Source organism: Arvicanthis niloticus, chromosome 19 (assembly GCF_011762505.2).
Source record: "Arvicanthis niloticus isolate mArvNil1 chromosome 19, mArvNil1.pat.X, whole genome shotgun sequence".
NCBI classification, from domain to species: domain Eukaryota; kingdom Metazoa; phylum Chordata; class Mammalia; order Rodentia; family Muridae; genus Arvicanthis; species Arvicanthis niloticus.
In genome coordinates, this window is record NC_047676.1 from 37,634,123 (window position 1) to 37,660,886 (window position 26,764).

At 39.1% G+C, this 26,764-nt stretch overlaps 1 protein-coding gene across 2 annotated transcripts in view; it reads left to right on the forward strand.

Annotated features, from left to right (window-relative positions):
- The window catches only part of Parp8 (poly(ADP-ribose) polymerase family member 8), a 165,354-nt gene that overhangs the window by 116,257 nt on the left and 22,333 nt on the right, over nt 1-26,764 (forward strand). For both annotated transcript variants that reach the window (XM_076916193.1, XM_034523612.2), the window contains exons 11-16: nt 1,042-1,108; nt 7,958-8,083; nt 8,536-9,094; nt 10,561-10,611; nt 10,713-10,808; nt 25,539-25,631. In XM_076916193.1, the coding sequence (XP_076772308.1) occupies nt 1,042-1,108; nt 7,958-8,083; nt 8,536-9,094; nt 10,561-10,611; nt 10,713-10,808; nt 25,539-25,631 (992 nt within the window). The remainder of the gene's footprint in view (nt 1-1,041; nt 1,109-7,957; nt 8,084-8,535; nt 9,095-10,560; nt 10,612-10,712; nt 10,809-25,538; nt 25,632-26,764) is intronic.

Below are 26,764 nucleotides of genomic sequence, written 5' to 3' on the forward strand. Positions count from 1 at the left end.
AAGGACAAGGTTATGGAGCCATCACTTCTCATACAGACCAACATTTACTGTGGCTTCATATTGCCGAATCCACAAGGACAAGGTTATGGAGCCATCACTTCTCATATAGACCAACATTTACTGTGGCTTCATATTGCCAAATGCCGTGTGACCAGTTCTGAGTACTCACCATAACTCTGCATCTTAATTGATAATTTGTTTTTTCACCTTTTTTTTTTTTTGGAAAGCATTTTATGAGTAGATGTTCAACTAGTGTTCTGGAGTCTCCACCCTCTGGGCTATCCTGCGTCAGCCTCTTTGCTGGATGCCTGAGCCCCCGTGCATGTACAGCTTCTTCCCCAGCTCTGTCTCCTCCTCCTTGAGTAGTTTGCCCTCATAGTCTTACATACGTGGATATAATGGCTGTTTCATATTCACAGTTCTGACACATATTTCTACTCGAATGTCCTCTATCTTTTATTGACCATTTTTACCCTTCCTCATGAATACCAAATTAACATTTCAATTTTAAAATACTTAAAATCAAATAATTATTTTCACTTCTTTAAATAACTATTTAAGGTAAGTCACTAATTTTGAGAGTTATTTAAGTATATGTACATTATATGCATATGCACATACATATATACATAATATATGGTGAAATATGAACATCAAGAGAATGTACAGTAAAAAATAAGTCTGTGCTGTAACTTCATTTTCTGCTGTTTAAAAATAGTCTTAATATTAACATGTCTCACTTACAGTTCAAGAATGTTACCCAGACTTTCTGAAGTGTGGTTACTAAAGCTATTGCTTATTTTGAGATTTTTCTTCATATTCCTATGTAGTATACAACATAGACAGATATTTGCATTAGTATGTAACCTTCAATGGTCTTATATTTCACACTTACATGACTTAAACGATGTTTCAAAGAACAATATTCATTCCTTCGTAAGTGTGTGTGCGTCTGCACATGCGCACGAATAGCAACTCAGTTGTTCTGTGCATGAGTCTCAAGTCAGTATTTAACTGTGTCCCTCCCCCTCCCCTTTTCAGTGCCCACGGTTGATGTCTTTCAGATTTCGACAAAAGAGCGGTTTGGATTGGGACATCAGCTGAAAAAGTAAGTTTGCTGAGGTGTAAAAAATGAATTGTCTTTCAAGAGATCCGGATTCCCATTTTGCTCTTATGCTGTCTTTGTTCTCCTCCATCTCTTTCAAGTGAGTCCCTGGGGATGGGGCATTCTCTGAGCTCCCCATCCAGCTTCTAGGGCCCTCTTTCTTCCTGTCCACATCCACTCACCCTTCCACACCCCACACTCTACCCTTCTTGCTCATGTGCACACGGGTTCTCGGGGTCTCTGATGTGTCCAGCAGAAGGAGCAAAGGCGGGAAGATGGAGAGAAGGAGAGACTTCTCCTCTGGGAGTCACCTAGAGGTGGTTTGTTGTTTAAGTTTGTTTTTTCATCCTGCTGGGCTGCTCAGCATTTTATATCTGCCCCTTCCCAACATTCAGTTGGTGGTTTGTGCTGTTTGTTCCTCTGGCTTGGAAAAAGCAGCAGGTTAGCACCCACTGACTCTGGGCCATTACGATTTCCTACACGTGTGCTTCGAAGCATTCCTTCGTAAGTTCTCCCTTCCTTGTTCCTTTACTAATAGTGTATGTCTTAGTTATTTTGATTAGTGGGATGTGACATCATGACCTCAGCAACTTTTACAAAGGGAAACATTTAATTGCGTCTTACAGACTTACAGCTCTGGGGGCTTAGTCCATCATCATCATGGTGGGATGCATGGTGGTTCCCAGGCAGAGATGGTGCTTGACAGGAGTGGAGAGCTCTACATCTCGATCAGCAGGCAGCAGAAGGAGACTATGTGTCACACTGGGCATAGCATATGAGACCTCAAAGCCCATTCCCACAGTGACACCCTTCCTCCAACAAGGCCATACCTCATATAGTGCCATTCTGTATGGGCCCAGCATTCAAACACATGAACCTATTGGGGCCATTCCTAGTCAAGCAACCACAGTATCTCAGTTTATCTATCTATCTCTATATCTCTATATCTCTATATCTCTATATCTCTATATATCCATATATCTATATATCTATATATCTATGTCTATGTCTATTCTTTGTCTATGTCTCTATCTATCTATCTATCTATATACATGGTTGTCCCAAAATATAGTGTTCATAGAATTTATTTAAATAGGCCAATACATTCTTTAATATGTCATCATTAGCATTTATGACCTATCATTTCCGTAGTCACTGAGATTCTGACATACTTTGGTATCATTAATAGATACGAAGTTGAAATAAATGGTGATCGGTTGGGAGGGTTGAGAAAAGACGAAGCAAGCTTTTGTTTCTGGTCCTCTTAAAACAGGGACTTATTCATAGTGGCTTTTAGCTCTAGTTTACTTTTGTTTTCTGATTTTTAAAGTCTGTTTTACCTAAAACCCTGTTTCTTGTTTGTTTGTTTTTTTTAAAGGGGTGGGGGAGAAAGCACTCTTGATAGAGCCAAGTGAAAAGGCATTATGTCTTTTAGTAGAGAAAGAACAATGGTGAGCTACAGATCCAGGAGTTGACCATTCAGCTTTTCTGCCATAAGGTGCATACTGTCACATATGAGGGTGTAGATCACATGTGGGACAAGCAAATCTTTCTGGATCTTCAGAGCTTGTGGTTTGACTGAAGGAAATAACTATGCTGTCCAAATGGTTTCCTTTGGTGACCTTTCGTACACAGGGAGCACAGCTCTGTATTTGGATAGGATCTGGATGAGCCTCGGCTACCAGACTACCTACCTACCCCAGAGAGGCTTTGGCAATGCATAACAGTTACACACAATATTGGGATAGCACATGGTGGTTCTACACAAGTTCAGCACATTTATATTTTCAGCACCACATGCCTGTGATGAAAATATTCCAAATCTTCCAGCTTTTTGAAACCCACAGACGACATTCTAACCTGCGATTATGATGCCGAGCCACAGCACAGAGAACTAATTCCGATCTTTTTGTGACTAGTACTCATTGCTCTCCCTTCCTGCCACCCACCCCTGCACTGTCTCCAGCCCCCGATCACCATCCTATTCTATAATATACTAGCATGTTTCCTTTGTGCTCAGAAGTGAGGTCCACAGTTTGAGATCTTGTATAGAGATGGGAGCATGTGCTGCTTTTTTTCTCTGCCTGGTTTCTGTTACTTAATATGACCCCCAGTTCCATCCACGATGTTTGCAAATGACAGGATTTTGTAATTGTCCTTGTCTCTGCTTCGTTGTTTTGATGTCTTTGAGATAGAGTCTTGCTGTGTAGCCCAGTCTCTACTCTCCAGGATCAGCCTCCGAACTGCTAGAATTATAAGTCTGCATCACCACGCCCAACCAATGGAGTCATCTCTGATGGGCCCTTAGGTTGTTTCCATCTGATGTTTGTTTTGAATGGTGCTCCAGCAGACATAACTGTGCAAAAGATTCTTCTCTACACATTTCATTTGCTTGGATAAATACTGATGGGATTGCTAGAACATGTGTTAACTAGATTTTAATTGTTTGAAGAAATCACGTTCTGTTTCCAATAGTGACTATCTAGATCTGTCTATCTATCTATCTATCTATCTATCTATCTATCTATCTATCTATCTATCTATCTATCTATCTTTTGTGTGTGTGTGTGTGTGTGTGTGTTGTGGAGTTTGTTCTCTTCCATTTTCATGTGGGTCCCTGAGGCTGTCAGACTTCACAGCAAGCATTTTGCCTGCTGAACCATCTCATGGGTACCCATCATGGCAGTCTTAATTTAACCAACACCATGGGCTCCCTTCTGTGCACATTTTCCCCCTCACTTGTTTTCCTCTGTCTTTAGATGAGAGGCAAAAAACCTGACTGAAACTATTGACATATATCCTAGTTAACCATGGCCAAAACATAAATAATAAGTTCTGTACCTGTCAAAATTTCAGCTTTTTAAATGTGTAAGAATTCTTGAAGGACTATTTATTCTTTCCAGTCCATAAATTTGATTTACTAAGAGCCCGTTAGCTTTTGCGCACTAATGCAGTGGTTTAGATCCTTGATCAGGATGCAGCCCACGCTTTCTCCTTCAGTTTAATGAATTTTCATTTTCAGCGTATGCCAGCAGTTATTGAGTAATGTTCTAAGGGAAAACACTTTAAAACTCCCTGTGCCCGCTTCCTATTCTCTGGTGCCGGAAGTCTTATGTGATGTCTGAGACTGTCCATATCTTAGGCCTGTAGGACTGTCATCAGCTTTTATGGTACTATACTGAGGTATCCTTGTGGAGATATGAATTATGCATGATTGTATTTGAAAGAAGAAGAAACTTTTAGCTGCTCAGTGCTGAGTCTAGATGCTCATACAAATGTAGAACCAGATAATTAACCCTTAACATGAGATTCTGTGTCTCTAAAGCTAAATTTAATTTACAAGGGATGTTTAGTACAATATAGCAGTATGCAGTGTTCTCTTTCAAAGTCCTTAGTAAATCTTTATTTATATTTCTGTGCTGGAATTAGAGCGGCTTCTCCAGTGCAATTGGTTTCTTTTTTTCAGATGGACTTTGTTTCTTACATGAGTCTTTGGCTTACGCATCCTGTAGAGGGGCCTGTGGGTATCTTCCCAGTGTGTTGTCTTGGACATATTTTGTAAGCACTGGTTGTTGTTGTTATTTGTGGGATGGTGTTCATCAAAACAAGTTAAGAACAACAACAACAGCAAAAAACCAGAAGCACCAGAATAAACCATGTTCTGACTGTATTGTCTCATGAGGGAATAACTTGGGCTTGGACAAAGAAATGGTGTCTATAGCTGTAAGCCTGAAAACTTAAAGAAAGTGTGCTGGGGTCTGTGCTTAAGAGATGCGTGTGTATTCTGTAACATTTTCTGTTCATAGATCCATCCTGGTGGTTAATGATTTTGGAACTGTTAACCTTCTTTTATGAATGGATTTTAATTCTGTAGATAATTTGCTAGTATTGAGTTAGATTGTTTTTCATGTTTTCGTGTTGAATTTCTGTCCAGTACAGGATTAAGTTTCTTGAATTGTAAGTGTTTTGGTCTGTGGTTCTCCTGGTCCTATCTAGTCAAAATAACACAATTTGAAATTTCTAGTCTCATCTTCATGATTGTTCAGAAGATTCGAAGTGGTTATTTTCCCTAAAACATATTGAAGGATGCTATTTTGGAATTCAGGCTACTCCTCATTCAATGTTTTCCGTGATCCTTTATCCTGCTGTTTTCAGGCACCAGGACCAAGTGCTTAGTGTATGTCACTGCCCTTCCAAACACTGACACAGATTCAGCAACTTACACTCCACTGGAATTTTGTGACACACAGGAACTATTATCATTTTGCCTCAGTGATGAAACCGAAGCCCAGAGCATACAAGTTGTTTCTTAAAAGCCAGCCAGCCAGAAAATGCTAGAGTCCAAATCTATTTCTAGTTCAATCCTTTGGAACCACGTGCTGTCTGTCATATAAAAGTGTGTATCCTGTTGCCGTGTATTTGTTGTGGAACGTGTTTGACATTGAGTGAATATTGTGTGAGTGTCAAGTCAACAAGAGAGCTTAAGAGAAAAATACTTAAGTAATGTTCATGTCTGACCTGACATAGAAGTTGTGGTCTATGGGATGAGGTGTCTGCCATTAAAGGTTGACTATATCAGTGAGCCCTGAAGCAGTGAGTGACTCTACACGTACTTGATCAAAGTTAAATTCTGTTTGTGGGAAGAAAATAGTGTAGGTCTTCTTTGTCTCATATACATGCCAAGGTAGAATTACGTAACGGTTCCTAATTTTTGAAGTTCCTCATTTTGATCAGAAAGTAGCTGATACAGCACTTGTCTAATTGTTCTTCACTTAGTAAATACTTAAATATTCTATGACTCTGTGTTATGAGAAAGTGGTCATCACAGCACACGTGAGATATATATATGTGTGTGTGTGTGTGTGTGTGTGTGTGTGTGTGTAACTTACATAAAATTTCTATCATTACTGACATTAACTGTCCTACAAGAAGCAGTTGTTTCCCTTTACATACAAGAACAACTAGGACTCATAGCACATCTAAGAGCTACCAATGTTAGCTGGTAAGGCCACACTTTGTAATAACAATGTAACCTGAGGGCCATTTAACCTGTTACGTTCTTTGGTTCCAATTAGCTTATCCAGCCTGTCCTTGGTAGCCGTTTTAGGTGGCAGGTCGTAGGATCAGGAACTTTCTCCAGCATAGGAAGAAAATAATCTGAATCTAATTGGTGCAAAAAAGTAGTTCCAAAGAGTTTTCTTTTTATTAGTATCAAGGAGAAATAATGATGATGATGACACACTCATCTTCCTGAAATGTCAAGTAAAAAATTAAAAAAAAATCAGTCTTCAGACATTAAATAAAAACAGAATAAAGAGATGCCCTGCCCTGCTCTTAATCTTCGAGGTAAATATCCTGTGCAGTTAGCATCACAGTGTCAGTCAACACAGTCAACACAATTTATTCTCCTTTATTTTTTTTAACTACTTCTGTTCCCCTAAGCGTGCCAGACAATTCATCCATGACTCTTCTGAACACATGAGAGATAGCAGGAGAAACGCTACCATACCAGTAAGAAATGGTGAAGTGGACTAGTTGAGACCTGAAGGATGTTGAGAAATTTTGGTAATTGTCTTCTTGCTAAGACTCCCACCTTCTCCACTGACCAGATGCCTTATTTGAATGCATGGAATAATAACTACTTTCTGTAATTAATAGGAATTTTTTTCATATACAAGAGTCCTTTTTAGTCCCTGGCGTAGTCAAGCTGACAAACAAATACTGGCATCAGTTTTCTCTCTTAGAAGCAGTTTTTAGAGATAACGAAAGAACATGACCACCAGGCTTGAAGGGATTTTGGAAAGAAAATAAAAATGCCGATGTATAGTACATACAGTATGTAATTGTAAAATTTCACATGTGCAGAGATACCATCATTACAGGATCCTCCTACCCTGTGACTTGGAAGATGGGATTCAATGCCTCAGCCTCAGGTCCTTTGCAGATGACATTGCTGTCAGAGTCCATAAAAGTCTTTTTCACGAAGCAGCAAGAAAGCAGATGGTGTGGAAAATTCTGAGACTAGGAATTGCTAAATCCTAACTTTATGATAATAACTGATACGTTAGGAATATATATATATATATATATATATATATTAAAAAAGCACAGATATAGGTGAATGGGCTGTGTTTGATAACTATATATTTTTTACAACATTTATCGCTACATATAGTTTTACAATCTGGTTTTCTTTTTCTTGAAGAAAAAACATAGATGGAAAAATGAAGTAAAAATTGGCATCACTTCAAATAATTCACATAAAAGTTAACAACCCTGGAGGGTGCTCTCAGGATTATTTTTTAAATGGTTTCATAAATTTTCCAACAATTTGAAGAATTAAATTATAGCAGTATTTTATTTTAATTTATTAGTAAGTAGGTTTCTTAATCACTTCTATGATATAAGTCATCATAAAAGAGTCATGGTAATTTCTTACATTCTGGCTTCCTTCGTATGAAAATTATTTCACAACTCAAACTTAGCCTTTTACTTACGAATATGTTATATTCCCTTGATAATGTGTTCTCAATGCAGTAGATATCTAACTATTGGTGGGCACCTTATTGATGGGCATGGTGGCCACACCTTTAATCCCAGTACTAAAAAGGCAGTCTGAACCCTGGGAGTTCAAGACTATCTTGAATTTTGTAGCAAGTTCCAGACCAGGGCTACACAGTGATACCTTGTTTCAAAGCAAAACAGCAACAACCTCCTCCGGCCCCTTCCGACCTCCCCTGTCCCCCTCCCCTCCAGCCACCAAACCAATCTGCCAACCATCCAACCAACAAAACCAGTACTTGTTTAGGTGGCGTTAGGACTGTGCTAACAGTACTTCCTTTGCATTGACAGAATCATGCAGACGTTTGTTTCTCAGCAGTGGAAACAGAGCAAAGAAAAGTCCAATTGCCCGCATGGTAAGAAGCTGTCAGAGAAGAAGGTGAAGTCTCCTCTGCATTTGTTTTCTACCTTGCGCAGGTTGGTAACAGGCATCTTCATCCTTGTCTTAGTGTTGATCCCCCATAGAGTCCGTCTTTACCTAGTTTAAAAGTATTCTTTCTTGTTAGCTGTCTGCTTATTTTATATATGACTTCCAAGAAAAGACTGAGTTACAGGTGTCCCATCTAAAACATCGATCGATGGGCATTTGTTTGAGTTGACATTGGAAAATGTATTAAAATTAGATTTTGTTTTAAAATAGAGGTTTCACCAAAAGTTAGTTCTTTCTGGGGTTCTAGGGTAGGTCAGAGAGAGAAGCCAGGCTGCAGTCTTCTTGTGCTTAACAAAGATATGGTTTAATTCCTGTGACCCATTCTGCACCCAGAGCAGGGAGGCGGTTGATGGGGTGCCAACATTTGTCTGGTGGTTAAGCTGGGGCCCTAAGGTTAGGTCCAGTATTTGCCCTGAGTTAACTGTTGCTCATCTCCAAGGTCGCCCAGCTATCCTCCCCCTGGTTGTGGCAAAAGCAAATCCAAACTGAAACCCGAACAAGACGGCATCTCCAAAACACACAAGCTGCTTCGTAGGACTTGCTCCAGTACTGTCAAAGCCGATGATATGTGTGCCAAGTCGCACAGGACCTTCGGTCGCTCGCTGTCCAGCGACCCCAGGGCCGAGCAGGCGATGCCCACCATTAAATCGCACAAACTTTTGGGCCGGCCCTGCCCCGCAGCCAGCAAGCAGGAGGACTGCCTCACACTGAAGTCGCATAAGTTATTGACTCGATCCTGTTCTGGAGACCCACGATGTGAGCACAACACCAACTTGAAGTCCCACAAACTGCTAAGCAGGTCTTACTCCAGTAATCTCAGAATGGAAGAGTTATATGGGCTGAAAAATCACAAGTTGCTCAGCAAGTCTTACTCCAGTGCCCCCAAAACATCGAAAACAGAGCATTTCAAGGAACCCAACGCAGAGGGCAGGAGGCTCTCGCTTACCTCAGGGCTTATCGGTATTTTAACACCATCGTCGTCTTCTTCCCAGCCTCCTGTGCGTAAACACTTTCATCTTGCCTTCTTATATATAGCTAAGGGGCAAGAAATTTGTTCACTTTTTTTTTTTTTTTTTAAATAAGACCTGGGGAAAAAAAGAAGCAAGACAATGTTATTTCTTTTGTTTTAAAATCTGCTGTGTTTTTCCTTTGGAAATATTATTTTTGTGTATCCAGTATTTACAGATGGCCCAGAACAGTTAGTATGGGTTCTGAAAAAAAAAATGTGATTACTGATTTTCATTTCGGTTCATATTCCTATCATTGAGTACTACTAAAAATCAAAGAAATTCAATTAGATTTACAAAGCTTTTAATCTTTATTAAGTAGGCCATTTCGTCTTCTCACCTCATGCGTGGTGGAGGACACTTGTCTCATAATTAAGACTATTATTCGAGTTATACATTAGAGAATTTTGTCTGTGAACATTGTGGTCAGTGATAGATCTATCTAGTTCAAGAGTCTCACGTGAAGTTTTTCTCAGTGTCCATTCTGTGCTAACACAGTTTGGGGGCAGCGTGGGTTCAGTGGATGACTGTATGGTTGGTATTGACTATGAATCAGCCTTACACAAAATTTACCCCTCCAGTGATTAACATTCAGCCAACATCTGACAGACTTTAATTATACATGTAGTTATGTAATAATGGTTAATGAAAGTTTTGTTTGCTGTTTTAAATATGCATTTGTTGTGAGTGTCAGTTTAATGATTCATAGGGATACACCCAAATATATATATATACATACATACATATATTATATATATATATATTATATATGTATGTACATACATACATACACACACACACACACACAAATAAGAGACTGTGTTTAGGAAGTCATTCATACATAGACTTTTCCCTACAACTGAATCACAGCTACTACTGTAAAATTATACTTGTGTTAGAAAACATAGACAATCCTTATAACTTTATATGAATATTTTAAAAGTCCATTTAATGCTGTGCTTTAATGACATGGAGAAAGTCGTGTCAATCCAGTACATAAGGAGTGTTTCCCATGATAGTTTCACTGAGAAAGATAATTTTAGATAGTTTGTAAAAGAAAATGTGTATATTTCCCCCTGTTCTTAGTTAGCCCAATAAGAGATTGCGTATCAGAACCTTAGCTCACAGCCCTATAATTTTCCTTAAAGGAATCATTGCGTGTGATAAGATTTGAATATTCTAATGACAGTGTGGACATTTTTTTGGTCAGCAATAGAATAAACTAACTTCATGTGATGACAGCCATTTCTACTAAAAGATGAGAAATTAAGAATATCATTTTTTAAGGCAAAGTTGCAGATTATACAACTATGGCAGGATTAGTAAAGAAATTCAACGTTTTGATATTATTCTATCTGACAATACTAATGTGGTCTGCATTCATTTCTGAAAAAGGTAAGAACTGCATTTTTCCCCAATGAAAAATTACTTTTTAAAAAAAACTTTGCTTTTTATAGACAAATGGTGCAAAATGCATTCCAATCCGAGACCGCGGCTTCCTGGTGCAGGTATGAGTTAAGACCATGTACTGTTGGGAGCACCTAGTCTTGGCTGGGGGCACACATCACTTGAGAACTGCACTGCTTATATCCTTGTATTGTTTTATCAGACCATTGAGTTTGCTGAACAGCGGATCCCTGTACTGAATGAATACTGTGTGGTGTGTGATGAACCACACGTGTTTCAAAATGGCCCCATGCTTAGGGTAAGTTCCCAGTGACTGAACGTCCACATTAACATGTAATACAAGCGGAAGCATTCCAATATGCAAATAGATAAGCAAATAAATGCGTACTCCCTATAATATAAGAATAAGTACTCCCTAGAGCAAATTATGTAATATATCCTAAGTGGTATCATTTGCATGGAGAGGAGTTAATATGACTGACTTCCAGAGGCATCTGTGAAAGAGTAAGTAATTTCCTACTAAGATTGTGTTCCTTAGGTCTGTCATCTTTTTATCTATTTCCACTTATTTCTATATTGGCAATAAGTCTCAAACTGTATATTTATATGCTTATTTAAAAACACACGGCTTCTAGGAACAGTCTTTTATAAGGCTAGACAACTAGGGTACTTTAGTTTGTTTGTTCAAAACCACACAGTTTAAGACATTATACAGAGAGGTTGATGCAAATTCCACACAAGTACACAGTAGTGTTGGGAAAGTCCAAACCGCCAATTTAGGGACAATGTTGTCATGTCACCTGAGATGTGTGGAAAAAGAAATCAACAGGTGTGTGTTCAATAAAAGTTGAAAATAAAACCCAGATTTCAAATTGAAGTTTATATAATCCTTAGGGTGGTTTGATTGACACTGTTCCGTGTAGGCTCTTGTATTTGAATGCTTGGTCTCCAGTTGGCGGTGCTTTTTGGGGAGGCTGGGGGGAGGGGCTTGCTGGCGGAGCATCACCTCTAGATCTTTGTGGATTCCTAACTCTGCCATGCTCATTGCTTTCTCTCTCTGCTTCTTGTGTGGGGTTGAGATGTGACCTCCCATCCTCCTTCTTTAGTCCTGGTGCCATGGCTTGCCTGCCTTCCAGTCCTCTGGAACCACAAGCCAAAATAAAGGTTTCTTCTCTAAGTAACTTTTCAGCATGGTATCTCATCACAGCTTCAGGATAGTAGTACAGTCTTCAAGTCACGAAAGAGCATTGTTCAGTGGTTTTTGATACAATCATGATTATAACCACGTCACCTATTTCAGAACACTTCCACTAGTTAAAGAACCCCACACTACCAACAGTTTTGCCCTCTTTCTCCATCCCAGTGTCTGGTAACCACTGACTTAGTCCCTTTTTCTGTGGATGCTTTCAAGTTTCATTCTTGTGGCATGGATCAGTACTCTGTTCCCTTTCCATCATTCAGTATTCTCTTTGATGGACAGACGCAGCTCATAGGTTTATTCATTCATCAGTTGATGGACTCTCCAGGACCTAAATGTATTCTCGTTCTCTATCTCTCTCTGAGGAATGGCTGAATGGTTTGCATAGTGACCACACCCTCCCCACTATCATTTTGATGACAGTTCCACTTTCTCCACATCTGCTTTTCTTCTTTATTTTTTTCTTCAAAAGTTGTGTGAGTGCATGTGTGATTGTGTGTACATCTGTGTGAATCTAGCTCTCTAGTTTCAGTAACCTCATAATGCATGATGATTTTCAGAATGTTCTCTTGTGTTTATTGTCCATTTACATATCTTTAAAGAAACGTCTGTTCCAAACCTTTTCTTGTTTTTGTATTGTGTTACTTTAATTTTTATTACTGAATGGTAAATATTCTTTATTCTGAATATTACATCTTTATTACTAGATCCTTAACATACGAATGATAAAGACTTTATTTTGTGTGTTTTCTTTTCATTTTCTTGATAATGTCTTCGATCCAGTAAGTTTTACACTTTGATGGAGTCTAATATTTTTTTAATTTCTTGCATCTTTGGTGTGATTCTAAGGAATTGAAATCAGAGTAGTGTGGAGTAGCTCTGTTCTCCAGTGACAAGCTTGCTTTGGCTGTGTGTGGAGTAGCTGTGTTCTCCAGTGACAAGCTTGCTTTGGCTGTGTGTGGAGCAGCTGTGTTCTCCAGTGACAAGCTTGCTTTGGCTGTGTGTGGAGTAGCTCTGTTCTCCAGTGACAAGCTTGCTTTGGCTGTGTGTGGAGTAGCTCTGTTCTCCAGTGACAAGCTTGCTTTGGCTGTTTACTTGGACTCCCTTGTTTTACGGCATCAGTTCTTCTGTGGCCATCTTGTCCATTTTTGCAAACAAAAGCAGCTGGAATTTGTAGATGTTTGCATTTAACCTGCACATCGGTTTGTGAATTATTGTCTTTGGCTATATACTAAGCGCATGTTTTCCCTCCCAAGTCAATATCCTGGGATCCTAGTGTCCATGTGATGCGGGACTGCCCTGTGCGGTCGATCCACTAGGCCAGGTAGCTGAGAGCTCTCTTCCTCCTCTAGCAAATGGGACAGAGTGGCATCTGTCACCAGCCTTTCTTTTACATTACTGCCTGACACCAACAGTGGTCCCTTACCAGACACTGAGCCTATCGACTTTGTAGCTTCCAAACGATGAAAAATAGAAGATTCTTTTTTTAAAAAAAAAATGGCAGTCTGCATGGACTGACACAGTTGTATGTTAATTTTTCCAAAGTGTGAACTGAGGATATCTTTTACTTACTCAGATATCTAAAATTTTCTTTCAGTGCTGTTTTAAACCTTTTAGCATATAAGTTCTACATTTCTTTGAATAATTTTTATGTAAATAGATTTTTTATTTCATTTGCAGGTGGTTCTTCTTTGTATAATGGAATACAAATGATATTTTTAGATTATCCTTGTGTTCTGTAACTTTGCTGACTTTCATTAGTTTGAATAAGTGATTGTTGGTTTCTTTTAATGACTCTCCATAAGAAGATTTCTTAGCTTCTTTTTCCTCTTGCTATGATACTTAAGGGAAACTGGAGAGCCAGCTCATTGGTTAAGAGATAACCAACATATAAAGAGAGGTGACTTATTTTTGGCTCATTTATTGGAAGGTCCTATTCCATGATGTGTCGAGGATATATGGTGGGGCAGCATATGACAAGAGGCATATGAGATAGCAAAACTGCACCCCCCAACCCCCGTGCTCCAGGATAAAGAAAGAACAGAGAAGCTGAAACCCCACAATGCCTCTTCAGCACACACACCTGTGACCTAGTCCACACTAGGTCCCACCTCCTCAAGCTCTCACCATCACTCTGGGGATCAAGGCTTTAACACACGACTCTTTGGGCAGCACTCAAATCTAATTGACTCCTGTCTCTTTCGAGACAGAGGATTGGTTGTGTGGATTAGAAATATACGTCACAGGGTCTTCATTTTGTTGACACTTTTGCTCCTTTCATTTTTCATTTCATTTATTTTTCTGACTATTACTGAAAACAGAAGTACTGTATCATTGAGCTGTCCATTTCTACCTATGGTTTTATCACTGTTTCCCTCATTACTTTGGAGGAGTGTGTTGTTCTACATGTTTATACAATTCTATTACTTGGTGTTCGTGATGCTTTATATCTGTTGTCTCTATTAGCAGGTACTACCTTTAAGTCTGTTTTAGCTCATGTTATTGTGGTCTCTGTAAGCTCCTCACACCTCCAACACCTCCCACCTCCCTCCTTCCTACCTACTAATAAAAACATGTTGGTTTTCTATTCATTTTCTGTATGCATTATGTCTATTCCTGTTCATTTTTTATACTAGCCTTGTGTGTGTGTTTTAATACTCTTTTTTATTCTTATTTTTTAATTTTGGTTTATTGAGACAGGGTTTCTCTATATAGTCCAGGCTGTCCTGGAACTCACTCTGTAGACCAGGCTAGCCTCAAACTCAAAAATCCACCTGCCTCTGCCTCCCAAGTGCTGGGATTAAAGGCGTGTGCTACCACTGCCTGGCTATGTGTGTGTTTTAAATAGCCATTTTTCTAGAATCTCATTTTAATTCCTGCCTTATAACATTTTGATGTGTTTTCATGATGGCTATTTAGGAGACTGAAATGAGCGTTTAAAAATTTAAAAGTCTAGTTTAGCAGAAGGCCAACTTTATTTTAATAACATGAAAACTTTGTTCTCACGTATCCTATAAACAGTATTTATTAGTGTGTGCACCATTGTGATGTGGGGATGACACACACCAGAGCTTATGTGGGGAGATCAGAGTCCACTCTGCGGAGTCAGGTTGCTTTCTTTCGTTGTCAGTGACTTTCAGGAGCAAAGGTCATGAGGCCTGAAGGAAGCCACGCCCCAGCTGAGCTGTCCAGCTCACACTCCAAATGTCTGGTCTTCCTCCCTGATGCCACTATGTGTAAAACACACTCACTACTTCCTGTTGAATCATCACAGATTTAAAATAATTGCTTTATGTGGTTTGCTGTTAAACTAGGAAGAAACTGATCTTTGTGTACCCTGTCTAGAGATCTCAGAGTTTTAATTTGAAATAATCCTTCATTATTTCTGGAGGGAAGTTGACACTAATGATGAACTCCCCGAGTTTGCGTAAGAATATTTTCATTTCTTTTTTGAAGTTTGAAGGACAGTGATGTTGAACATACAATTATTTATTGACCTTTTTCCTTGTTTTTATTTCAATTTCTCTTCTCTTTGGTACTTTGTGTTATTGTATGCTTTTATTGTTCTTGTTTTCTGAAGACAAATTAGTGTGTGTGTGTGTGTGTGTGTGTGTGTGTGTGTGTGTGCATATGTGTGTGTGTGTGTGTGTGTGTGTGTCTGTGTGTGTGACGGATTCCTCCTATGTGTGAGCTCCTCACAGTACTTCTTATGTCTTGATTTTCTGTGATTATTCTCTGGATTTGTTTGTTTGTTTGTTAATTTATTTAATTTGAGACAACATCTCTCACTGTGGAGTCCATGCTAGCGGGAAGCTTCAGTGGTAATTTTGCAGCAGCCTCTTGAGTGCTGGGGTTATAGGTGTGCATTGCCAGGGTTCTCAGTGTTTTTACTAATGTATGTGTATATCTCTTTTCATTTATTCTAGTGTAGTATTCTCATCAAATATTTCCCCACATCTTTTCCTTTTCTCCCAGGACTCCATCATCAGTGCACTCGCATGAGATGGTACTGAACAGATTTCTTAGCCTCTGGTCACTTCCTTCATCATTCTCTTACTGAATTACACATCTCACTTGGCCTACATACTAATGTTCGTGAACTCCTCAAATGCCCTCATAGCATGCCTTAGCGAATTTTATATTAGTTTTGATAGTGTTCAACCCCAGAATTTATTTTTTTCTTAAAAATTCTACTTACTGATTCTTTGGACATACCATCTTTCATTAGATTGCTTGTCTTGGCTCTTTAATCATCTTATAAATGTTGCCCAACGCAGTGTCTGTGTTTCCCGGACCCTGTCCCTCACTCACCTTTCTTCTGTACCTGGGCCTTTATTCTTTCTTTGCCTCCCTCCCTCCCTCCCTCCCTCTGTCCCTCCCTCCCTCCCTTCCTCCCTCCTTCCCTCTCTTCCTCCTTCCCTCTGTCCCTCCCTCCATCCCTCTGTCCCTCCCTCCATCCCTCTTTTCCTCCCTCCCTCCCTCCCTTCCTCCCTCCTTCCCTCTCTTCCTCCCTTCCTTCCTCCCTCCCTTCCTCCCTCCTTCCCTTCCTCCCTCCTTCCCTCTCTTCCTCCCTCCCTCTCTCTCTTCCTCCCTTCTTCCCTTCCTCCCTCTTTCCCTTCCTCCCACTTTCCCTTCCTTCCTTTCTTCCAGCTAGGCATCCTGCGTGTACTAATGCAGCATCCTGAGAATCAGATCTCTGTCCTTTCTAGAATTTATTTCTTGACAAATTAATATCAAAGTGGTTTCCCATTTCTTTCAAGGGTGTGTACGTGTTAAGCATTCCTTGAATACTTATCTTGGCGGTTTACAACTCTACCTTAGCCTGAATTTCCTCCTTTCAATAAAAAACAAAACATAACAAACAAAACAAAAACAACAACAAAAAAAACACATCTAGAAATAATAATATTTAATGCCATATCTTTAGTTTTGGGGGATTTTCTTTTCTTTTCTTTTCTCCTCCCCCTCTTCTAAATTAAATATATGGTCTGGCTGCTTAGCTTTGTCTGGCCAAGAATTTTTTATTTAGTTCAAATTGTCTTCAAACTTGTGGCAGTTTTCCTGCCTGAGACTCTCAAATGCTGAGATTTTTTGCCAGGAACCACCGTGACTGACTACATATTTATTTTTGAGCACATGGAGTCCTGGCCAAGTATGTGGCCTTTTGTCTTCCCAGACATCTGTAGAAGCAGTTCATGGTCTTGTTCATCCTTATTAGTCTTTCCTCCCAAGCAGTTTTGTTACCTTGTTGTTAGCCTCGGTTGTTACTTACTGCCTCTGTAATGACCAAAGACATTGACTAGTGTTCAGTCCTAATCCTGGGTATAAGATTTAGTGCTGGGTGAGTTGAGGGTCAAGCACAGACAGAAAGGTGTCTGTCCATTAGATGGAGTCCATCACAGTCCTTTGTGAATCATCTCCATTCCTTCTTCAGTTTCAGGAAATGTAAGCTGTTGTGAATAGCTCACATTCATACCAAGGTGTGACTGTTGAGTAAGTGCTTCTTGCCTTATTACAAACTTTATGCTACTTTTCAGGATGATTTGAGTTTGTTAGACCATTTTTAATAGGGTTTTAAAAACCTTTCTAAGGAGGTGCAAGGATAGGTTATCACTAAGACTTTTTTTGTTATCAGTGCTTATTTCAGTGTTTTTTTTTTTTAATTTACTCTACTACACCTAATTAGTAAAATCCAGGTTTTATTTTGAAAAACAGTAAAATATGGGTGAATGATTCTGATTGACCTAATATCTGTCCTGATGATTTACTGAGGAGGGGGGTCGTTTTGCATTGTGGACAGGCACTGCTCATAGATACTTTGTTTATCTATTCCTTACCTACACAAAATGTAGTGATTTGCTCCTGTGGTTCAAAAAAGTTTTTGCTGTTGTTGTCGTTTTTTTGAGTCACAGAGATTAAGAAATTGGCGTTGAGCTTTGAACCTGATTCTGCCCGACTTCTGCACTCTATCTTCAACGTTAATTGACGGATTAGTAGGCTGAAGGCCCCAGGATCGATTCTGTTCCACTCTTTGAAGGGGGAAAATAAAAGATTCTCTTGCTCTTTAGAATGTTTGAAAGTATAAATTACACAGCCTATAAATCAATGATTTTTATCAGACATTTTCAGTATTTCAAGATTCAAATAGATAAATAACCACTCTATTAGAATAATTTTCAGATTTTGTGATTTATTTAATTTTGTTCAAGGGAAATAGATGAACATTATTTTTACCGTCTGTATACCACTTTCTGAAAGTCTGCTTTTATTTTACTCTCAGAATTAAATACATGCTAGCTAAAACAGCATGTTAATTATTACATGATTTAAAAGAAAACTGTCCACTTGATACATGGAGCACCACAGCTCCTGGTCATCTATCTCTGCATACCCTTCTAAGGAGCTGCAGTTGCCAATGTTCAAGCTTTGACCTTGAGTTTATCTATGACAGTGCTGTCTCCACTGCAGAGAACATTAGGGATTCGTCAATAGCAGACACTCCTTAGGTACAATTCATGTGTGCAAAGCACTTTGGGTTGTTAGCATGCAATCCTCTGTGAATATTATTAGCTTCACGTCACAGGTGAGGAAGGATATATTTTATTCAGTGATACTTCGATGGTTGGTAACAAAGACAAGATTCTAACTGGGCAGAGTGGTACTAAAATAGACTCTCAACTTGCAGACTTGAATGACTACATTTTTGTTTTTTTAAATTTCGCTGCACACACGGGTCGGCAACCTATTCGTGGTTTAATTTGTTGGCAATTCATTTTTATAACAAGTGGTAAGGATACCACAGTTTCTCATAGTATTCTTTATGCCTCACACCAATTTTTTTCCACATTAGTGAAGGTTAGAGAGAAAACAATATTCTAAATAAGTATTTTCTGTAGCTAGTTATTAGGTCCTTTGGTGTTTCTGTGACAGAGCCTACGGCCCTGATGTTTGACCTTCCTAATGCTGCAACCCTTTCATGTTGAGGTGACCACTAACCATAAAATTATTTTCATTGCTTCTTCATGTTTGTAATTTTCCAAGGTTATGAATCCTAATATAAATAGCTGATATGCAGGATATCTGATATGTGTACCCTGTGCAAGGGTCATCCTACCACCAAAGAGGTTGCAGTCCACAGGTTGAGAATTTTTGGCCTAAAGAAGTCAGAGAAATGCCTTTGACCTTTTAAATAATGATATAAGTCATGCAAAATCAGGTCAGGCCATGAAAATCAAACGCATCATCTTATGTTGAAGTGGGGTAAACAGAAAGAACCGTCTCTTAATGTTCTCCACAGAGGACAGAGGTGTTTCCTAATTTCAGCACACTTGGCATTTTTTTTTTATCTCTCTTATACTTACATTGCAGTGCATTTTGCTAAGTTAAAGAGTCATACATAGTTTCTGACTGGATTTTAAGCAGTGATTTCCTGACCATTGCTTCTATCCTGTGACATATTTCCAGGTGTAATAAATCCTGAGGAGGTGCATTATAACGCATACAGCTGGTGATTTAATAGACAGACAGCACTTGGTTTCCCTCAACTCCTGAACCTAAGATCTTTGTCTTCTGTGCTTAACATTATTTCTTAATATTGTTCTTTAAACCTGGTTTTCTTAAGATGCAAATGTTCTTTACCTCTCTGCTCTTGAAGCCCTAACATGCTAGTTTCTGCTTGCACTCTTCTACTATTCTTCTCAGAGGACTTCCTTAGTGCATGTGATACATACTTTCTGAGTGTGTCACTTAGAAGTGTCCCAGTGGGCCAGTTTTCTCCTTATTTGCTAACAAAGTTTCTAAATGACACTTGAATCGGTAATACAGGTAATATATTAACACAGGAGTGTTCCTAGAGTCTGGGTTCTTGGCACTATGGTAGATTGTTACCACAAAACCAAAACACTAAACCTGGTGATCAAATCTGTCCCCTTTGAAGGTACTGGAGTGTCAGTGTGGCACATGTTTTAGAGAAACCGTCAAGTATTACAGGAAACAGGAAAGTGTGGGTTTGGTGCCTGAAGGCACTTGGTGTCTAAATTCCTAGTGGCCTTCCTATTGCCTCTGCTGTTGTCTTTCTTGAGCCTTTCCTGTGAACTGTTGATCTCTGATGGAGAAAACTGTACATCTATGTGTGTTAGCATTGCTGTACTCTCCAACACTGGCTGTCATTCTGTGCCCCTGTTTAAGAGACACATTTCCTGGTTCCCATATGTGTAAGTTAAAAGAGTTAGAATCACAGTCAGCAGCCTTCAGAGTTAGAATCACAGTCAGCAGCCTTCAGTGCACTGGGCCTGTGAGGAATCAAAACATCATAGTGGTGGCAGCATGTGACAGAACAGTAGTAAAGAGAGGCAGAGGGAGAGAGATGTGACGCCCTCTCCAGAGACAAGGCCCCAGAGACCTATCCCCAGTCTGGATGCACTGCTGTTTTTCAGCCCTTCTTAAATTTGATGAATTATTAACCACTCAGTGGATGAATTCCGTTGATTTGGTTGGCACTTCCTTCATCTAATTGCCCCCGAGAAGCCTGTCAAGTCACATTTCCCTTCTGAAGTCTGCATTAGTGACCAACCACTCATCTAGCAGCCAAGCCTGCCTGGTGAGCGCACCTCTGCCCTGATCCTTTGTCATATCTGTGCCTCTTTTTTTTCTATTTTATTTTTTATTAGATATTTTATTTATTTACATTTCAGATGCCATCCCCTTTCCCCATTTCCCCTCCCTATCCCATCCCCCTTCCTCCTTTTTGCTTTTATACCATTTTAATTACATGCAAGTATTAAGGTCTGTTCTAGGTTGAGGAACTGGCAATACAATAGATGCAAATAGTCAAGGAACAAGCAAGAGAATAAACACAAATAGTCAAAAAACAAGCAAGGCAAGAAGCAAGGTTCCATGAACAGTGTCTGTGCCTCTTAACGAAGTGTAAAGCTTTCTGCACTCAGATAATCTGTCTTGACTACAAAATATGTGCAAACCCTTGCCTATGAAACTGGCAAATACAGAGAATTAAAACCTTACAGGTTTGGTCCTTAATATGCTAACATTCTCATTTTTCAACCCTTTCTAAATCAAGAATTTACCCTTCAACTGATTTTTTTCTCTTTTAATTGGAAATATTTCAGCAATAATTTAACATTTTTGATTAAGTAAAATGTATAAAGTGTTATACGTACTACAACAAACAGTCTTCATTAAATACTTTAGCATGTTTTGTTGAGTATTTTTATGTACATTAACATTAAGCCACTATGGGTTCACCTAGAATAATTTAATTTATTTTGTTTAACATCAAAAATGGCTCTCCATTGCTAAAGAAAGTGTTTATGAATCTTGTCTAACTTTCTTATCAAATTACAGAGTTGGATGTTATTTTTATTCCCATTTTATAGGTTTGAAGACAGCTGCATATATGCGCCAGGGTCAACGAGATCCAGTTGTGTGTTTAATACGTTGGCCTTATATGAAATATTTAGACTGAACAAAAAGATCATAGCGGAAGTGTTTGACAACCATCCCCAACACCATGCTTTACTCTATACATAAATGCATAACAAAATCCTCCAGAGTTGTAACATTTCTATTCTCAGTAAAGGGTAATTTAAATTCATTGAAAATGCAAATTTCCTAAAATACAGTTAGGTTCTAAAATATTCTTTGAGGCTTAGAAACAGTTTTTGAAATATGTTTTTATTGCTCACATTTAAATTACTTTGATTCAAAAAAAATTTTAGGTGTATTCATCTTAGCTAAAAAGGTCTACAGTGAAACATATTTAAGGACACATATAAAAGTGCTTTGTGCTTTTAAGTTGGTAAATAACAAATATTGTGTAGTAAATATGCCTGTTGGTAATGGCGGGACTTGGTGTAGTTTTATAATCTAAATTGGAGGGAGTTGATTGCTCCAACACAATTCATAATTATTAAATCTTACAGGTACATATTAAGAATTAATAATGCCAGACTTGGATATATTTATGCTTACATGATTTCTATTAAAATATGTGAAATAAACTCATTATTACCCCTGTCTGTTATTAGATGTTAAATGGCTACGTACTGTTTAGAGTTGAAACTGGCACCTTTTTGTGTAACTGTCAATCACGGCAGTTTCTAAAAAGGGGCACACAGGTGTCACTTTAGTGTATGAAAAGGCTAGTCTACAGTATAATTCCTGACATGGTGCCAAGGAGTTCTGTTTATCTTCCTTGAGTACGATTCCCTCCTTGTGAGCAGAGAAGCTTGACTTTTCATTCATTCTTTGAGAATTTTCATGAATGCTCACAGAGTACTTCATATGTGTCAGTTTCATACTCTGCATCCCATTCCTCCCAACGACACTCCTGCACCCACCTTCACGTCCTCTTTCCGGAGCTAACTAAGAGCATCCAATGCTGTCCACATGCACATGCTTCTAGAGCCATTCACTAGAGTATGGAGTCTACCAGAGGCCTCCTCCCTGAAGAGCACTGACTGCCTACCCCAGCTGTCTTAGGTGTCAAAGCACCCTAGCTAGAATTGGGAAGTCATGACACTCGAATCCATCTGTGCTGAAAGTCTGATTGGCTTTATCTTGTGTAGGTCGGGTGCAAGCTTCTGTAGCTCTTGTGAGTTCCTGAGTGTAATGGCTCTGTCATGTCCAGAAAACGCTTTCTTGGCAGACCTCCTCAGCTCCTGGTTCTTAAGATCTTCCTGCCCTCAGGGGTGTAAGAGCCGGAGGGGATCACGGCACCAAAAATGGAAGGCCCTCTGAATCAAAATGATCAGAGCTCACGTGAACTCCCGGAGGGCAACTGAAGCGGAATGCACAAGGCCCGCAGGGGTCTGCACCAGGTCCCCTGCATACATACTTATTATGCATTCCAGATTTGTGGTTTTGTGGGACTCCGGAGTTTATGAATGAGCTGGCCTCTAAATCTTTGCCTTCTCATGGGCTCTTTTCCTCCTGTTTGTTCATCTTGGTCAACTCCGATGAGCCAGTTTTTATTTTGTCATTTTATTTTTAAATATTCCTTATATGCTTATTTGTTTTCTAGTGAGAGACATAAAGGGCATGGATCTGGATGGGTGGAGGAGGGGGAAACTGGGAGGAGTAGAGTGAGGGGGAACCGTAACAGGATATATTATGTAAGGGGAAAATTATTTCTTTTTAAATTAATAAAAGGAAAAAAATCTCTCTGTCTTCTAGAATGTCTCCTGAGGTATGTGGTAGCAAGGCCTAGATGTCCCACTTAGGGACAGACACGCCATAGTTCCTCATTCTCTGCACTCTGATCAGCTGTGAGGGAGACACCTAATTTTAATCACCTTATGTAATTTCAGAATTTTCTTTTAGGACCGTCTTGTATTGAGAGTTGGAATTAACAAATGTAACATAGATAAACAAGAAGAGTGTATTACTGTACAGAACACGTATGTGGGTTTGGAAACACTTATCGCAAACTTGGACATTTTTTGCTTTTTACACTCTGAATTGTCTTGACAGTGTACAAGCAGTACCTTAGTATGGTTTAATACGGCGATAAATTAATAAGAGCACTTACCATCTAGTTACTACATTTAAAAGGGGGGGGATATGTTTTTGTAAGAATGTAATTATAGTTTTACTAGTAAATTTTCATAATAATAGAAAATTGTTTTGGTTGTTGTTTTCAGAAAAAAACCATATTTTCTAGCTTCTCTGAGTCCCTTCCTTTAGCTGTTAGGGTGCTAGGATATTTCCAGAAATCAGCTTTATATACTTGAATATGGGAAGTAGGTTCCTTTTAGCCAAAAAAATGTATGAAAAATGGAAACCTGTCCACAAAATAATTGTGTCATAGCTTCATCATAAAAATTCATGTTTCTTGTTTGGAAAAAAATAACTGGACAGTTGGCAAATATCTGGGATTCAGAGCTTTATAAGTGCAGGCTGGGGAATGAGTGCAGAAGGAAGCATGGAAATTGTCACTGGGTAAATTACTAAAATTCATGCTAAACAAAATTTGAGACGAGCTTTAGTTCTTGGGATTGTCAGTGACAAGGCATATATATATGTATAGCCATGGCTATCTACAGTGACTTTTTCATAAATTTTTCTTGTAAGTTTTTAATGAACTCTTAAATATGGGAACCTGAAGTGTTTTATTTCTGCTTAAAACAGCATAATACTAAAAAATTTTTTCTGTTATTTTTTTAATTGAAAATCATTTTTCGTTATTTTTTCCATGTATTCTGAGAATGGTGTGTGTGTGTGTGTGTGTGTGTGTGCGTGTGCTTGCCCCATTCACATATATACACACATTTAAGTAAGTATATTCAATTGTTAACTATTCAGATAGAACTGATGGTTACTCCAATAACTAAATAAGCCATACCTTGTTATTTAAGTTGGAGATTAGTGTATTGTAGTTATTAAAAGGATAGTGGGCTCTTTGACTGGACTATTATTTAAAAGAAAGCATCTTCCATGTTACCGTTGACTGGGTTGAGTGGTACGCAGGTAGGTCCCATCAGTCTGTCATGATTTCCAAGCTTCCCCATGAGTTTTCATTCACATTCAATTTCACTTTTGTTATATTGAGACATGGCTATAGCACTGGATGTTGCAGTTAATGTGCAGTAATAGTTGCTCCTGTTGCGTCAGCCCACAGCATGTTGCGCCACTCCCAAGAAAGTGCTCAAAGGAACAAAAGCCTCATGTCATTGGGGAATATTTGCGGCACATACACATAGGTACTCAGAAGAGATCGAAGAAGATTTTAGAATATGGCAGGCATTCGAGTAAAAGGAAAAACAGTCGGAGTTGAGCAGTCTGCAAGGTGCTTATCCAGACAGGTAGCACTGACTATAGACTGCCTGCAGAACTTCCCCCATCTCTTCCAATTCTGAGATGGAATCAGTTTGCACTGTTAGGACCAACAAAGGAAATACAGCACATCATCTCTTTTCTTGGATTCTCTTCAGGGATTCTGTGAGAAAACTGTGATAACTCAGGCTCTCCATCCATAGAGCCACACACACAGGACTCCTCTGAACGCAAGAGCATATCCAGAGTGGAGCCATACTTTCCCAGTGGCTACTCAACAGACCAAACCATTCTCTAGAAGCAGCGAGTGCAGGAGCAGTGGCACTAACAAATGCCTTTTGTCTGCTGTGCAGAGGCACAGTGGATTGCGTTGTGTTAGGGTTCATCAGCTACCTAATGCAATGTAACTGGGAGATAAGATAAATCAAGGGGATGACACTGTATTAGATTAGAAAGATGAAAGCTCCTCCAAAGTAATTGGAGAGTGTATATTTCAGTGCCATTGACCTCGAGAGGTTATTGAAGTCAAGAGTCTGTGCAACAAATGCAACAAAACCAATCTTTCAAGAGCTAGGTAGCGAGTAAGTTGAGTCATGCTTAGTTCTCACAAATAAACTTCCTAGGGAAAAGTGAGATTCGCTCATTATATCTTTTTTTTTTTAATGTAGTTTTTGTGTATGACTTAATTATATCCCCAACTTAGGAATATATTTTTGAATGAATACATCTAATATGCCTTGTAGTTTGGATAGAGAGAGGTATTTTGCTGCTTAATATTCTTTTCATCAGTTGGTAAGTTGTTCTGAATGGAAATGCCTCCAACTCGCTGGAATGGATGAATTGTTATTGTAGTTGTGACTCTACCAGGAGACTATTGTTACTTCTGTGTAAAAATTTGGTTATTAATAAGTAATATGATATGATTTCCTTTCTTCAAACACTCTAAGCTTCCCTACTTTCCATTCATTATGTAGAGCAACTTTACATTTATGAATTGAAAGATGGAAAAATATACTGTAATTGACTCCCGTTCTTTTGCAGCCCACGGTATGTGAGCGAGAGCTGTGTGTATTTGCTTTTCAAACCCTGGGAGTGATGAATGAAGCCGCCGATGAGATAGCTACCGGAGCTCAGGTACCCGTGCTAATTGGGCCTGGTTTTGAGTTCAAAAATTTGTTCCAATCCATTGCTGTCTTCTTGCTGTTCTTCAGGGCAGAATTCTGATAGCTTCTTCTAAAAAACAATCTGGCATTTAACTTTTTTTCTTTTAGATCTGTTTTTGGTCATTTTTTTTCCAGTAGCTTATGGGGGGAGAAATCAAACAACTTTCTCTTAAAAATAAGTGTTTTCCATGCTGAATGATGGGGGGGGGGGAACCTTGCCTGTGTTTTATGTAGTTATGTTCATTTGTTTGCTTGTTTGTTTGTTTTGGTATAGTTTCACTTCCATGAAGTGGAAGCCTATTCTGTCTGTCTGTCTATCCATCCATCCATTCATCCATCCATCCATACATACATCTTTCCATCCATCCATCTATCCATCCATCCATTTACCCATCCATTTATCCATCCATCCATCCATCCATCCATCCATCCATCCATCCATCTTTCCATCCATCCATCCATCCATCCATCCATCCATCCATCCATCCATCCTTCCATCTTTCCATCCATCCATCCATCCATCCATCCATCCATCCATCCATCCATCTTTCCATCCATCCATCCATCCATCCATCCATCCATCCATCCATCCATCCTTCCATCCTTCCATCCTTCCATCCTTCCATCCTTCCATCTTTCCATCCATCCATCCATCCATCCATCCATCCATCCATCCATCCCTTGCTCAGGATGTCTTGGAACTTGCTATATATTCACCAGGGAAACCTCCAACTCATGAAGATCCATCTGTCTCTGCCTCCCTAGTACTAGGATTGAAGATATGAGCTACCAGGCCCAACTTTTTGTTGTTGCTGTACAGGGTTACATTAGGCCTTTTTATTAAGACAAGATTCTGGTATGTGTCCTGGACTGGCCTTAAGCTAAACTTGTAAACTTACTGCCTTAGTGTCTCCAGGGCTGGGATTATAGTCATGTACCATCATGTTCCACTTCCTGTGCATTTTTAAATGCTAGTCTAAAATCTTTTTGGATGTAGTTTTCCTTATTTATGTCCATACTGAATTACAACTGTTCAGATGAGCTCCTTTTGTCCAGGCAGTACCAGTGTTTCTTTATCCAGTTTCCAGAAACAGCACACTAGTC